Raw genomic sequence first — 13,300 nt, 5'->3', positions numbered from 1 at the left:
GCGGTTACAATCGCATACAATATCGTATGCAGAATCGTAACATGTAAAGCAGGCTTAAGGGGTACTTTGCACACTACGACATCGCAAGATGATGCTTGCGATGCCAAGCGCGATAGTCCCCGCCCCCGTCGCACATACGATATTGTGTCATAGCTGCCGTAGCGAACATTATCTCTACGGCAGCTTCACATGGACTTACCTGCCCTGCGACGTCGCTCTGGCCGGCGAACCACCTCCTTACTAAGGGGGCGGGTCGTGCGGCGTCACAGCGACGTCACATGGCAGGCGGCCAATAGAAGCGGAGCCGGCGTGAGCCGCAGGACGCAGGTAGGAGATGTTCTTCGCTCCTGTGGCTTCATACACAGCGATGTGTGCTGCCACAGGAATGAGGAACAACATCGTAACATCGGGCCTTCCGAAATTATGGATATGACCGACGCTACACCGATGATACGATTTTGCCACTTTTGCGCTCGTTAATCGTATCAAAAACGGTTTACACGCCGGATGTGCGTCACTTTCGATTTGACCCCACCGCCATCGCAGCTGCGATGTCGTAGTGTGCAAAGTACCCCTAAGTCATGCGACAAGTCTTGTTGGAGGGTCACTTTGACTTCTAGGATTGCTACCTCCAAAAGGTGACACCAGAATTCATCATCTTCCTCCCTGAAGTTTCCTATGAATCTGAAATATGGACTCGAAGTTTCTCAGTACTGGATGCATAGACTACTTAATAAAGGCATATAATGATCGCATTAATTTTAATAATATTTGACTTGTCTTCATGCTGTTCATTAAAATCCCACCACCATAACATTTCTTTAATTTCAGTCTGTCCTTGTGGGAACCTACTACTCGAATCCTCAGAGATTGGATGTCTATGTTAATAATGTCTATATAAACCCTACAAATATAGAATGGAAGGGATCTGACTATACCTTGAAGGAGCCAACGTATAAGGGTAAGATGCTGGATATTTCTGGCCGCTCCGGCTAATTTCATGAGTTGCCCTTACTGAAGAATTTAGCCCTGCTGAAGTCAGTTATGGACAGACATATTTCACCTTTCATTACCACAATATTAGTATCCTGATGATTTGATTGTTGTCTTTTCTCTGACAGGACAATACATGCCTCAACTTAACTCTACATTTTTGGGAGAAAACTTCTTTGACCGTGACTATAACATGTTGTATATCCTGGTGAGAGGGTCCAGCCCGGTGGAAATTCGCACATCTCCTTTGATTGTTATTTCATTCAATCTGCCGGCAATGACTGTGGATCAGTTCTATGGGGACAATCTTGTTAAGAACCTTGCAATTTTCTTGAAGATCCCAGCAAGCAAAATTCGTATTACAAAGATAGTGGCGGAGAGCGCCAATCGTAGAAAGCGAGCAGCAGGAGGAATAAGTGTCTCTGTAGAAATTGCAGATCCACCGGTCCAACAAATAAACTCTACTAATAGCAACTCAACAGGTGAGTAGGAACCTTTTTAATTATGGATGAGAACAGGCTACTACAGAACACTTGTCAATTTGCCTTATACAAAAATGATCTGCAATCCATTGGAGAATTCATACGTGACATATCCTCTGTCTTTTGTACACGAATATCCATATACAGGGACTCATTACACTATCATCTTGTGCAAACACACACAAGTCCCCAAAATATAAGAGATCACATTAGTGGCAATTTATGGACCTAGAGCATTTAAATGGAATCTCCGTAAAACTTATGCCTGCTTTACACGAGACGATCTATCGTGCGATAGATCGTCGGGGTCACGTTTTTTGTGACGCACATCCGGCATCGCTTGCGACGTCGACCTGTGTGACACCTCCTAGCGACGCAGTATCGCTCACAAATCGTGAGTTGTGTACTCGTCGCTAGGTTTCATAATATCGTTTATGAAACATGGCGCTGGTTGATCATCGTTTCCGTGGCATCACACGTTGCTCCGTGTGACACCACGGGAACGATGAACATCGCTTACCTGCATCCCGCGGCTCCCGCCGGCTATGTGGAAGGAAGGAGGTGGGTGGGATGTTTACATCCCGCTCATCTCCGCCCCTCCGCCTCTATTGGCCGGCCACCGTGTGGTGTCGCTGTGACGCCGAACATCCCTCCCACTCCAGGAAGTGGATGTTAGCCGCCCACAGCGACGTCGCACGGGAGGTAAGTGCGTGTGACGGGGGTTTACGACTTTGTGCGCCACGGGCAATCAATTGCCCGTGCCGCACAAACGACGGGGGCAGGTACGATCGATCGTGAAATCGCACAATCGATCGTACCGTGTAAAGCAGGCTTAACTCATTACAGCAGAACTAAACATTGTTTTACTACAAACACATTTGCAGCAGCAGTCATCTTTTCATGATGCTGTCAGCTCCGCTGTACTGCCCTTCCCCCCTCATGGGCTGCCTGTGAGATGGAAGCTTAAAGGAGATCTGTCACCAGATTTTGGCTTTCTAAACTAAAACTAGCACCTTAAGCAGCGCCTGTGGTGCATTCCATGAAGGCGCATGTTAACCCCTAGCCCCCAAAATATAAAATTATAATTATAAAATCTCCCGCCCTGAATGTAAATTGTTCGGTTCGGTCCTATGGGCATCCTAATCTATGCCTCCTGTCCCTCCTTTCACCTTCTTCCTGTGCTGATTGGCGTGGATAACGCCTCGGACGCCATCCACTCCCTGTGGGCATGCTAACATACTAAAACTAGTCGGGGGAAATAACGCCCTTGCAGCTAGTCCCTACGCTCATTAGCATATCATAAAGGATCTTTAGAAATACTTTTTTTTAAAGATCTCTTTATGTATGTTACTAGATACAGGGACAGTTAGGCAGGGATTAGAAATATGCACCCAGAACTGCTTGTGGTTCTTGGTGCATATTGCGCATGACAGGTTCCCTTTAAGGCCGGAGTCACACTTGCGAGTCACTAGCACGAGTCACGCATCGGCATTACCTGGCATGGTTGCACACTCTCTAGAGAGGAGTGGGTCTGCTGCATGTGTTTCTATGCAGCTGAGACGGAGAGCGTCAGACTGTGTCTGGTGATGCCGATGTGAGACTCGTGCGAGTCACTTCCAAGTGTGACTCTGGCCTTAGAGTGACACTATGAAACACCAGTCTTGATAAATCCTCTCTACTTCTTCCTGTTTTTGAAGTTTACCTTCACACATTGTGGTATTTCCAGTAATGATTTTCTGCTAATTTGGATTTCCTATTTAGGTGCACTGACATACGCAGATTTCCAGGATATGAGTAAAAACCTGGCTTCTGCCACCATTAATGGAAGTCTCAGCTCTCAGTTGAACATCACTGTGTCGTCATTGTCAGTTTCTGATCCGGTTCCAACTCCTAGTGATCCGGCCTGGAGTCAGGTACCTACTCCCTGTTGTATTTTCAGATCATTTCACCTCATACATACGGGATTGTTTGCAGTGTAGACTGAAGGAATTAGATATCATGCTACCAAAATTTCACACACTTGTGGGTACGTTTTTGGCCACTTAAGCGGGCTTTACACGCTACGATATCGCTAACGTATTATCGTCGGGGTCACGGTGTTTGTGACACACATCCGGCGCCGTTAGCGACATCGCAGCGTATGACACCTATTAAGCCTGCTTTACACGTTACAATTTATAGTGCGATCGCATTTACGATCGCACCCGCCCCCATCTTTTGTGCGGCACGGGCAATTTGTTGCCCGTGTCGCACAATGTTGTAACCCCCCGTCACACGAACTTACCTTCCAAACGACCTCGCTGTGGGTGGTGAACATCCACTTCCTGAAGAGGGAGGGACATTTAGCGTCACCGCGACGTCACACAGCGGCCGCCCAATAGAAGCGGATGTAACATCCCGCCCACTTCCTTCCTTCCTCATTGCCGGCGGGACGCAGGTAAGCTGTGTTCGTTGTTCCCGGGGTGTCACACGTAGCGATGTGTGCTGCCACGGGAACGACGAACAACCGGCGCACAGAAGGAGGAACGACATTATGAAAATGAACGACGTGTCAACGAGCAACGATAAGGTGAGTATTTTTGCTCGTTAAGAGTCGTTCGGAGGTGTCACACGGTACGACATTTCTAACGATGCCGGATGTGCGTCACGAATTCCGTGACCCCGACGACATATCGTTAGATATATCGTAGCGTGTGACGCCGAGTATAGTGCTCCTCTCCTGTCCTGAGGATACGTTATCAGAAAGTGTCAGACAGCGGGTGGCAATGGTGGACTGTTAATGATGTCATCTATCATGTACTAACCTAGTAACCTGTGTCATCGGTGATGTGATGTCTTCCAGGTGGCATCTGCGACTGTTAACAGAACTCAATCATCATCTGGAAGTTATTTGGCTACTGTATCTGCACTTAAAATAGTCCAGCAACCTGTAGCGGGAGTCCCCGGAGAAAAGCTTTCCCAGCAGCCATCTATAATGGCGGTGGATTCCAACGTAAGTACTGTGCTTGTATCACAAATTGTCCTACGCTATAGAGTAAAGTTCACTCCACGTATTTATCCCTTTTTCATGGCTTCTAACTGAATCTCAGAAAAATAGGAGACAGACAAGCCTTTAACAGAGCCATTAAAGCAATATGTCTTCAGCTTTTTGCTATCCCATCTAAACAGCATGAGATAGGGCAGAGACCCTGATTCCAGTGATGTATCCTTTACTTTACTGGGTGCAGCAGTTGTGATAAAAATCCTTTTTTCATCTGCATACCAAACATAGCTCTGAATGCTGAGCTGTGTAAACCCTTTCTACATCACTGATTTGCAGCTTTCTGTCCATATACAGTGTACATAGTAAGGTGGCAATCAGTGGTGGGGGCGGAGTTATACAGAGCAGAAGGACTAGGAGATACCTAGTCCTGTAGTGGTAATCTCCTGTTGATAAGCTATATTATTAAAATAGCAACCCACAGCATAATACGTAACACATCCCTGTAATCAAGTTCTCAGCCCCTACATCTTGCTGCTCTTGATTACATAGCAAAAACCTGCTGACAGATTTCCTTTACCTTGAATGAGACAAACAGAGACCAAAATGTGAACCTTTAGACTCTGAGTAGACTCCTTTAGTCCTTAAAAGAACTATTAGATAACTGCTCACAACACAGTTTCTTTATGTAGAAGTTACAGGTTCTATTATCTGTGACTTTAATTTAATGTGATTAAAATCCCAAAAATCAGAAATGTCTAAAAAATTGAGAAAAAAAAAAAAGTAAGATTACATCTATCTCTTATACCAGTGGTAGCTTTAGTGAAAGGATTGTAAAACTCTGCACTCACAGAAATTCTGGTGACAATAGTAATATCTCATAACAAGGAGGATTAAGAAGGAGATTTCTTGTATGTGGCACTCTAACAGCACCTTTAGTTGCCTCTCGATATAGGTGGTTCACCGTTGCTATTGAGTCATGCAGGAGTATAGAGAAAGCTCGTCAATGCCTACCTCCACTTGCTGCAATTTCCACTTGGAACTCCAATGATTAGCCCAATGTATTAGAAGTCCAAAGAAGTTGCTTTCTCCTGTCACCTAGTTCTGTGCTGGAAGGCGCCTGTCATGCTAGGTACGGTGAAGAACCAAGCAAAAAGGAAGGGAAACCCTGTCTCTAGTGAAGGGGGAGATGGTGACCCCTGACCAAACCTACCTCTAGTCCCTGGCTTCCCTTACCACCCTAGATAGGTTCTGCACCTATGCGCTGAGCAGGATACCTGACCATAAGGGTGCTTTACACGCTGCAACATCGCTAGTGATTGCTAGCGATGTCGCGAGTGATAGCACCCGCCCCTGTCGTTCGTGCGATATGTGGTGATCGCTGCCGTAGCGAACAAGATCGCTACGGCAGCATCACACGCACATACCTGTTCAGCGAAGTCGCTGTTGCTGCCGAACAATCCCTCCTTCAAGGGGGAGGTGCGTTCGGCGTCACAGCGATGTCACTAAACGGCCGCCCAATAGAAGAGGAGGGGAGGAGATGAGCGGCCGGAACATGCCGCCCACCTCCTTCCTTCCTCCTTTCCGGTGGATGCAGGTAGGATGATGTTCGTCGTTCCTGTGGTGTCACACACAGCGATGTGTGGTGCCGCAGGAACGACGAACAACCAGCGGCATGGACCACCAACGATATTATGAAAAGGAGCGACGTGTCAACGATCAACGATTTTTGACGTTTTTGCGATCGTTGATCGTCGCTCCTTTTAGTCACACACAACGATATCGCTAACGGCGCCGGATGTGCGTCACGAACACCGTGACCACAACGATATATCGTTAGCGATATCGTTGTGTGTAAAGTACCCTTTAGACTGACTCTAGAACTGGCCCCTAGTTAGGAAACGGATGGGATGAGTGCTTAGTCAACCTCACTAAGCTCTAAAGAACACACATGGAATACACACACGGAAAGTAAACAAATAACATCTCCAGATGACTCGGAGAGAGGAACTGCAACAACAACATTTCTCCAGGTGTATACAAGCCGTCTGCTTGCACTGAAGACTTGTTAAGGGTATAAGACCTATCACCAGCACAGAGTAAGAGGGAATGAGGGTATTTAAATAGACAGGGAAGCACTGAAGATTAACAGCTGAAAAGGTGAGGAGATCCTCAGGGTCCTAAAGAGAAAGGGATAAACCCCAAGCAGGAAAAAAGGGAAAGTCAGATAGCAGCTTGTGTAGCCAAGTGCTGCAACCTTCTACAGCTGGAAACTACAGGATTGTTGCGACACACCTGTGACAGTGCCCTGGCCAGAAACATTGCTCCGAAAGTCGAGATACAAGCAGTCAAGGTAACGTTAGCAAAGTCAAATTAGGTATGGATGCATGATGTAGACACAATTCCTTCCAACTCGTGTAGGGAGAATGGTCTTCTTTCGTCTTCACATTCCTTCCTTTAACAACTGCATGAACTTTACCTTGTCCCACTTATTTCAGTAAGATTGAGCTGCAATACCATACACTGCCCATTTACAGGTGTGGCGCTGTTTCTAAACCAGGTTTTCTACTCTCCTCTCTTCTATAGATTTCTGAAAAAAATTGTGATACCAGACCTGTACAGTCATGATGACAGTCACTATTCTGAATATTGGTTAAGTGCGGATCGCATGAATTGGTAGCATGTTCCCATTTCTGCTAATTTTAATGCATCCTGTAACTTTCATTTCTAGGGGAACTGTGTCTCTGTAAGCAAAAGCTCACTGACACTGACAGCAACTCTGAAAGACGCCAACAACACCATCATCAGCAATGGACTGGATGGAAACGTGACCATTGCCTTCGACAGCTGTTGGGCCAACTACACCGACCTTGTTCTCATGCTGCCAGGTAGAGTCTGAATACTGTCATTGAAGGGATACATTAGAAATCTCATTTTCAAACATCCTATTAGAAAGTTTTTCATTGAGTTGCATGTTCATGCTCATTTTTCAGTGGCAATTATATACAAGTTGAACCTAAACAAGCTGTATGGGTCAGAAGAGTTGTTAATATCATATTGATGGCAGTTCTTGCCCTGTTTATAAGAGCTTGGTGATGATCCAATCAGCCAATGTTTTGCGTCCCACGGACCTTTGAATAAGAGTGAACCTAATTATAGAAGATGATTGGTCAATAATCTACCCGTGTAAATGGGCCTTTACTAAACAGGACATTTTCATTAAAAAGGGTTGTCACTTTTCAAAAAACTTTTTCCCATAGATCTAGTTACATTTTAAAAAAACAAACAGCTTGGGACCCAAGGTGGGTAAGCCAAGCTGTGTCTCCGTCTTTGTTGTTTGGCTGCAGCATTGATGTCATGTTGACAACACTGCAGCCAATCACTGAGCTCAACAGCTCTGCCAATAAAGACTGAGCTTAGTGATTGTCTGCAGCTGCTTGAAAAGTTGTCTCCTCTATCGGAGGACCCAACTTGTCTGTGTGTTAATTTTAATACTACCTGTATAAAGCTTCATTTCTCATGTGATGCCACTGAAGGGGGGAGCCAGGTGATGGCTGACAGAGCTCCACTCTCCTTCCTCAATCTGGTGTTGTGCATGTGTTGTGCCCCAGCTTGAGGGTGCGACACTTACTTGCATCTTCTGCAGCATATCCGCCACCAATCACGCCATAGACGTAGTTGAGTAACACACATCACAAACAAAGTTTCTTTGCAACTTAGCCACAAACATTTTATTTGTTGAGCAATCTTCGTGATAGGCTGTTCCTGGACAAACACGGCCACTTCCCTTCTGCGTTCCCGTTCTGCTGACGCTGTTCTATGGGGTATCTTCTTGTCTAGCCCTCGCCCTGGGTGATAGCCCTCCAGCGTCCGAGTCTGACTTCTGTGCTTCCTGATCTCTTGCCTCTGTGGCTACCCGTGTCCTTAGGATACAATAGAGGAGACCTCCCAATTCCTAGGTGGACACTGAAACAGAGCACATTTGCCCCAGAAACCTCTCTGCAGAACTCTCTTGACTCTCCCTAGCCTGTCTACCTAACCAGTCCAAAAGTTTGGACACACCTTCTCATTCAAAGAGTTTTCATTATTTTCATGACTCTGAAAATTGTAGATTCACGTTGAAGGCGTCAAAACTATGAATTAACACATGTGGTATGAAATAATTAACAAAAAAGTGTGAAACAACTGAAAATATGTCTTATATTCTAGGTTCTTCAAAGTAGCCACCTTTTGCTTTGATTACTGCTTTGCATGCTCTTGGCATTCTCTTGATGAGCTTCAAGAGGTAGTCACCGGAAATGGTTTTCACTTCACAGGTGTGCCCTCTCAGGTTTAATAAGTGGGATTTCTTGCCTTATAAATTGGGTTTGGACCATCAGTTGTGTTGTGCAGAAGTCTGGTGGATACACAGCTGATAGTCCTAATGAATAGACTGTTAGAATTTGTATTATGGTAAGAAAAAAGCAGCTAAGTAAAGAAAGAAGGGAATTTTGTTTACTTACCGTAAATTCCTTTTCTTCTAGCTCCAATTGGGAGACCCAGACAATTGGGTGTATAGCTTCTGCCTCCGGAGGACACACAAAGTATTACACTTAAAAGTGTAAAGCCCCTCCCCTCTGCTATACACCCTCCCGTGCATCACGGGCTCCTCAGTTTTGGTGCAAAAGCAAGAAGGAGGAAACTTATAAATTGGTCTAAGGTAAATTCAATCCGAAGGATGTTCGGAGAACTGAAACCATAACCAAGAACAACAGCCCGAAGGGAACAGGGGCGGGTGCTGGGTCTCCCAATTGGAGCTAGAAGAAAAGGAATTTACGGTAAGTAAACAAAATTCCCTTCTTCTTTGTCGCTCCATTGGGAGACCCAGACAATTGGGACGTCCAAAAGCAGTCCCTGGGTGGGTAAAAGAATACCTCGGTTAAAGAGCCGTAAAACGGCTCCTTCCTACAGGTGGACAACCGCCGCCTGAAGGACTCGCCTACCTAAGCTGGCATCTGCCGAAGCGTAGGCATGCACTAGATAGTGCTTCGTGAAAGTGTGCCGACTCGACCAGGTAGTCGCCTGACACACCTGCTGAGCCGTAGCCTGGTGCAGCAATGCCCAGGTCGCACCCCCGGCTCTGGCAGAATGGGCCTCCAGCCCCGAAGGGACCGGAAGCCCAGCAGAACGGTAGGCTTCAAGAATTGGTTCCTTGATCCACTGAGCCAAGTTGACTTGTAAGCCTGCGACCCTTTATGCTGGCCAGCGACAAGGACAAAGAGCGCATCCGAGAGGCGTAGGGGCGCCGTACGAGAAATGTAGAGTCTGAGTGCTCTCACCAGACCTAACAAGTGCAAATCCTTTTCACATTGGTGAACTGGATGAGGACAAAAAAGAAGGTAAGAAGATATCCTGATTGAGATGAAAAGAGGATACCACCTTCGGGAGAAATTCCGGAACCGGACGCAGAACCACCTTGTCCTGGTGAAACACCAGGAAGGGGGGCTTTGCATGACAGTGCTGTTATGTCAGACACTCTTGCGGAGTGACGTGACTGCCACTAGGAAGACCACCTTCTGCGAAAAGCGTGAAAGAGAAATATCCCTCATTGGCTCGAAGGGTGGTTCCTGAAGAGCCGGTATCACCCTGTTCCGATCCCAGGGTTCTAGCCGACGCTTGAAAGGAGGGACTATGTGGCAAACCCCCTGCAGGAACGTGAGTGCCTGAGGAAGCCTGGCTAGACGCTCTTGAAAAAACACAGAAAGCGCCGAAATTTGTCCCTTAAGGGAGTCGAGAGACCACCCCTTTTCCATTCCGGATTGAAGGAAGGACAGAAAAGTGGGCAAGGCGAATGGCCAGAGTAAAACCCTGATCAGAGCACCAGGATAAGAAGATCTTCCACGTCTTGTGGTAGATCTTGCGTTGGTTTCCTGGCGTGTCTCATAGTGGTAATGACCTATTGAGATAACCCTGAAGACGCTAGGATATAGGACTCAAAGGCTACGCAGTCAGGTTGAAGGCCGCAGAATTCAGATGGAAAAACGGCCCTTGAGATAGCAAGTCTGGCCTGCCTGGTAGTATCCACGGTTGGTCTACCGTGAGATGCCACAGATCCGGGTACCACGACCTCCTCGGCCAGTCTGGAGTGACGAGGATGGCGCGGCGGCAGTCGGATCTGATCTTGCGTAACACTCTGGTCGCAGTTTCCACTGCCTTACGTATTCCTCCTCTGGCGATGCTGCCCAATCTGGTCTTGAGAACGTGCCAGAATGCCGGGACCTTGTTGTTGTGCCGGGACGCCAATAGGTCGACGTTCGGCTTCACCCAGCGGCAACAAATCTCTTGAAACACGTCCGGGTGAAGAGACCATTCCCCTGCGTCCATGCCCGGCGACTGAGAAAGACTGCTTCCCAGTTTTCTACGCCCTGGATGTGAACTGCGGAGATGGTGGAGGCTGTGGCTTCCACCCACAGCAGAATCCGCCGGACTTCCTGGAAGGCTTGCCGACTGCTTGTGCCGCCTTGGTGGTTGATGTATGCCACCGCCGTGGCGATGTCCAACTGAAATCGGATCTGCCTGCATTTCAGCCATGGCTGGAACGCTTTTAGGGCTAGATACACTGCCCTCACCTCCGGAACAATGCTCTGGAGGGAGGACTCTGTTGAGTCCATGTACCCTGAGCCCTGTGGCGGGGGAAGACTCCCTGACAGACTCGCGTCAGCCGTGACCACAGCCCAGGATGGGGGCAGGAAGGATTTTTCCTTCGATAAGAAGTGAGAAGAAGCCACCACTGAAGGGATGCCTTGGCTGCCCGAGAAGAAGTAACGTTCCTGTCGAGGGACGTCGATTTGCTGTCCCATTTGCGGAGAAAGTCCCATTGAAGTGGGCGCAGATGAATCTGCGCAAACTGAGCTGCCTCCATTGCTGCCACCAACTTCTCTAGGAAGTGTATGAGGCGCCTCAAAGGGTGTGACTGGGCTCGAAGGCACGATTGCACCCCTGTCTGTAGTGAACGCTGTATGTCCAGCGGAAGCTTCACTATCGTTGAGAGAGTATGAAACTCCATGCTGAGATATGTCAGTGATTGGGCCGGTGTCCATCTTGACTTTGGGAAATTGATAATCCACCCGAATCTCTGGAGAGTCTCTAGAGCAATGTTCGGGCTGTGTTGGCATGCCACCCGAGAGGGAGCCCTGACCAGCAGATAGTCTAAGTAAAGGATCACCGAGTGTCCCTGAGAGTGTAGGACCGCTACCACCGTTGTCATGACCTTGGTGAAGGCCCGTGGGGCTGTCGCCAGGCCGAGAGTTATTGCCACGAACTGAAGGTGTTCGTCCCCTATGGCGAAGCGCAGGAAGCGCTGAAATCCTGGTACAATCGGCACGTGGAGATAAGCATCCCTGATGTCGATTGATGCTAGGAAGCCTCCTTGGGCCATCAAAGGCGATGGCAAAGCGGAGAGATTCCATCCGGAACCGTCAGGTTCTCTGTCCGTTGAGCAGTGTGAAGTCCAGAACGGGGTGGAGTGATCCGTCCTATCTGGTGTTCACCGCCTGGAAATGCATCGGCTCGCTCGGGGGACGGAGATGCTCTGAAGCAACTAGTCGGAGGACGAGAACTGAGCTCTATCCTGTGACCGTAAGACAGAATGTCTCCTACATCGGTCTTGGACACATGGGGGCCACTGCCCTGACCTGGACCGCCATACAGAAAAGGTTCTCTGTGCACGGCGGAGGATGAAAAAACCACCGCCTGAGGCGTCAAGACGCTAAATGCGGAGCAGACCGCATTAATGTGAGACAGAGCAGCAGAGATAGCCTGGAGTGCCCGCCCCTGCAAAGGCTGCGGCAACGGACGCGCCTATGGGTTCCTCTCATTAGGAGTTCTATCCGTCTGTCCGTGGCATTCTTGAGCGTGGACCCGTCAGCCACTGCTACCACTGATCTAGCCGCCAGTCAAGAGACTGGAGGGCACCTTATGCCACTGAGCCCAAACCTTAACAACGTCAGAGGGGAAGGGACAACGTGTGTTATAAGGCGTTCAGTCAAACGCTTGTCCTGGAAGGCGTGCTTCTGTACAGTATCTGTGAAGCTTTTAGAGCCACGTCCGGACAGAGTCCTGGGTTGCGACCTCCGTCCCATCCTCTAGAGGGTCCTCAAGCTGAGACCCTTGAAGAAGTCGGGGAAGATTCCAAGCAAGGCTGATTAGCCGGACTGGGACTGCGGTTCGTGCTGGAGTTTACCACGTAATAACTAGAGGCCACCCCAGGAACACGCTTCGTCGCAGACCGATAGAGGCCTGGGGCGATCCCGCAGTGCCCGGGCCTGTGTAAGGGGCCGGTCTGGACTGCAAACTCCTAGTCTCTTAGCCGACCATTTGTCCATAGCCTGAGACATGGATAGTGAAAATGACCCAGAGAGTTTCTCAGCAAAGTTGTAACTCTGTCCCTGCCGCCTGGACAGGGAACGCCGGCGAAGTTTTCATCATGCAAACTCTGTCGCTGTCATCTGTGCAGGTAATATAGCCGCACAAGAGGTTACAATAAGCCAGTGCCATGGCACCCTTACTCTTTAAGAGCAGACAACAGTCTGTCGTCCGCAGAGTAATCTGAGGGTATACAGCCAAAAACAAATAATGCTGCCGAACAGTGAAATCATATACCATATAAATAAACATATATATATATATATATATATATATATATATATATATACACTGCGGCACCAAGGGGGGGACAACACCTGAAAAACTGGTGCCCCCCAGTGCTCAGTGAGGGGGAAGGAGGATACCAACGTATGCTCCAGCCCTCCCTGCCGACGTCCAGTCGGCCGTCCCGTCGTTACCCCTGACTGGCAGGCCCCAGAAC

General features: G+C 48.2%; 1 protein-coding gene across 2 annotated transcripts in view; it reads left to right on the top strand.

Moving 5' to 3' along the window:
• Nucleotides 1-13,300, top strand: part of PKHD1L1 (PKHD1 like 1) — a 278,999-nt gene that overhangs the window by 257,473 nt on the left and 8,226 nt on the right. Inside the window, exons 72-76 of one of the 2 annotated variants that reach the window (XM_075352949.1) lie at nt 832-961; nt 1,122-1,475; nt 3,237-3,388; nt 4,318-4,467; nt 7,187-7,343. In XM_075352949.1, coding sequence (XP_075209064.1) covers nt 832-961; nt 1,122-1,475; nt 3,237-3,388; nt 4,318-4,467; nt 7,187-7,343 — 943 coding nt within the window. Of the gene's footprint in view, nt 1-831; nt 962-1,121; nt 1,476-3,236; nt 3,389-4,317; nt 4,468-7,186; nt 7,344-13,300 lie in introns of those variants that run through there. The other variant, XM_075352950.1, reaches the window with a different exon arrangement.

Source organism: Anomaloglossus baeobatrachus, chromosome 6, assembly GCF_048569485.1.
Source record: "Anomaloglossus baeobatrachus isolate aAnoBae1 chromosome 6, aAnoBae1.hap1, whole genome shotgun sequence".
Taxonomy (NCBI): Eukaryota; Metazoa; Chordata; class Amphibia; order Anura; family Aromobatidae; genus Anomaloglossus; species Anomaloglossus baeobatrachus.
The sequence above is the reverse complement of the archived record's forward strand: the minus strand, read 5'-3'. Positions and strand labels throughout refer to the sequence as shown.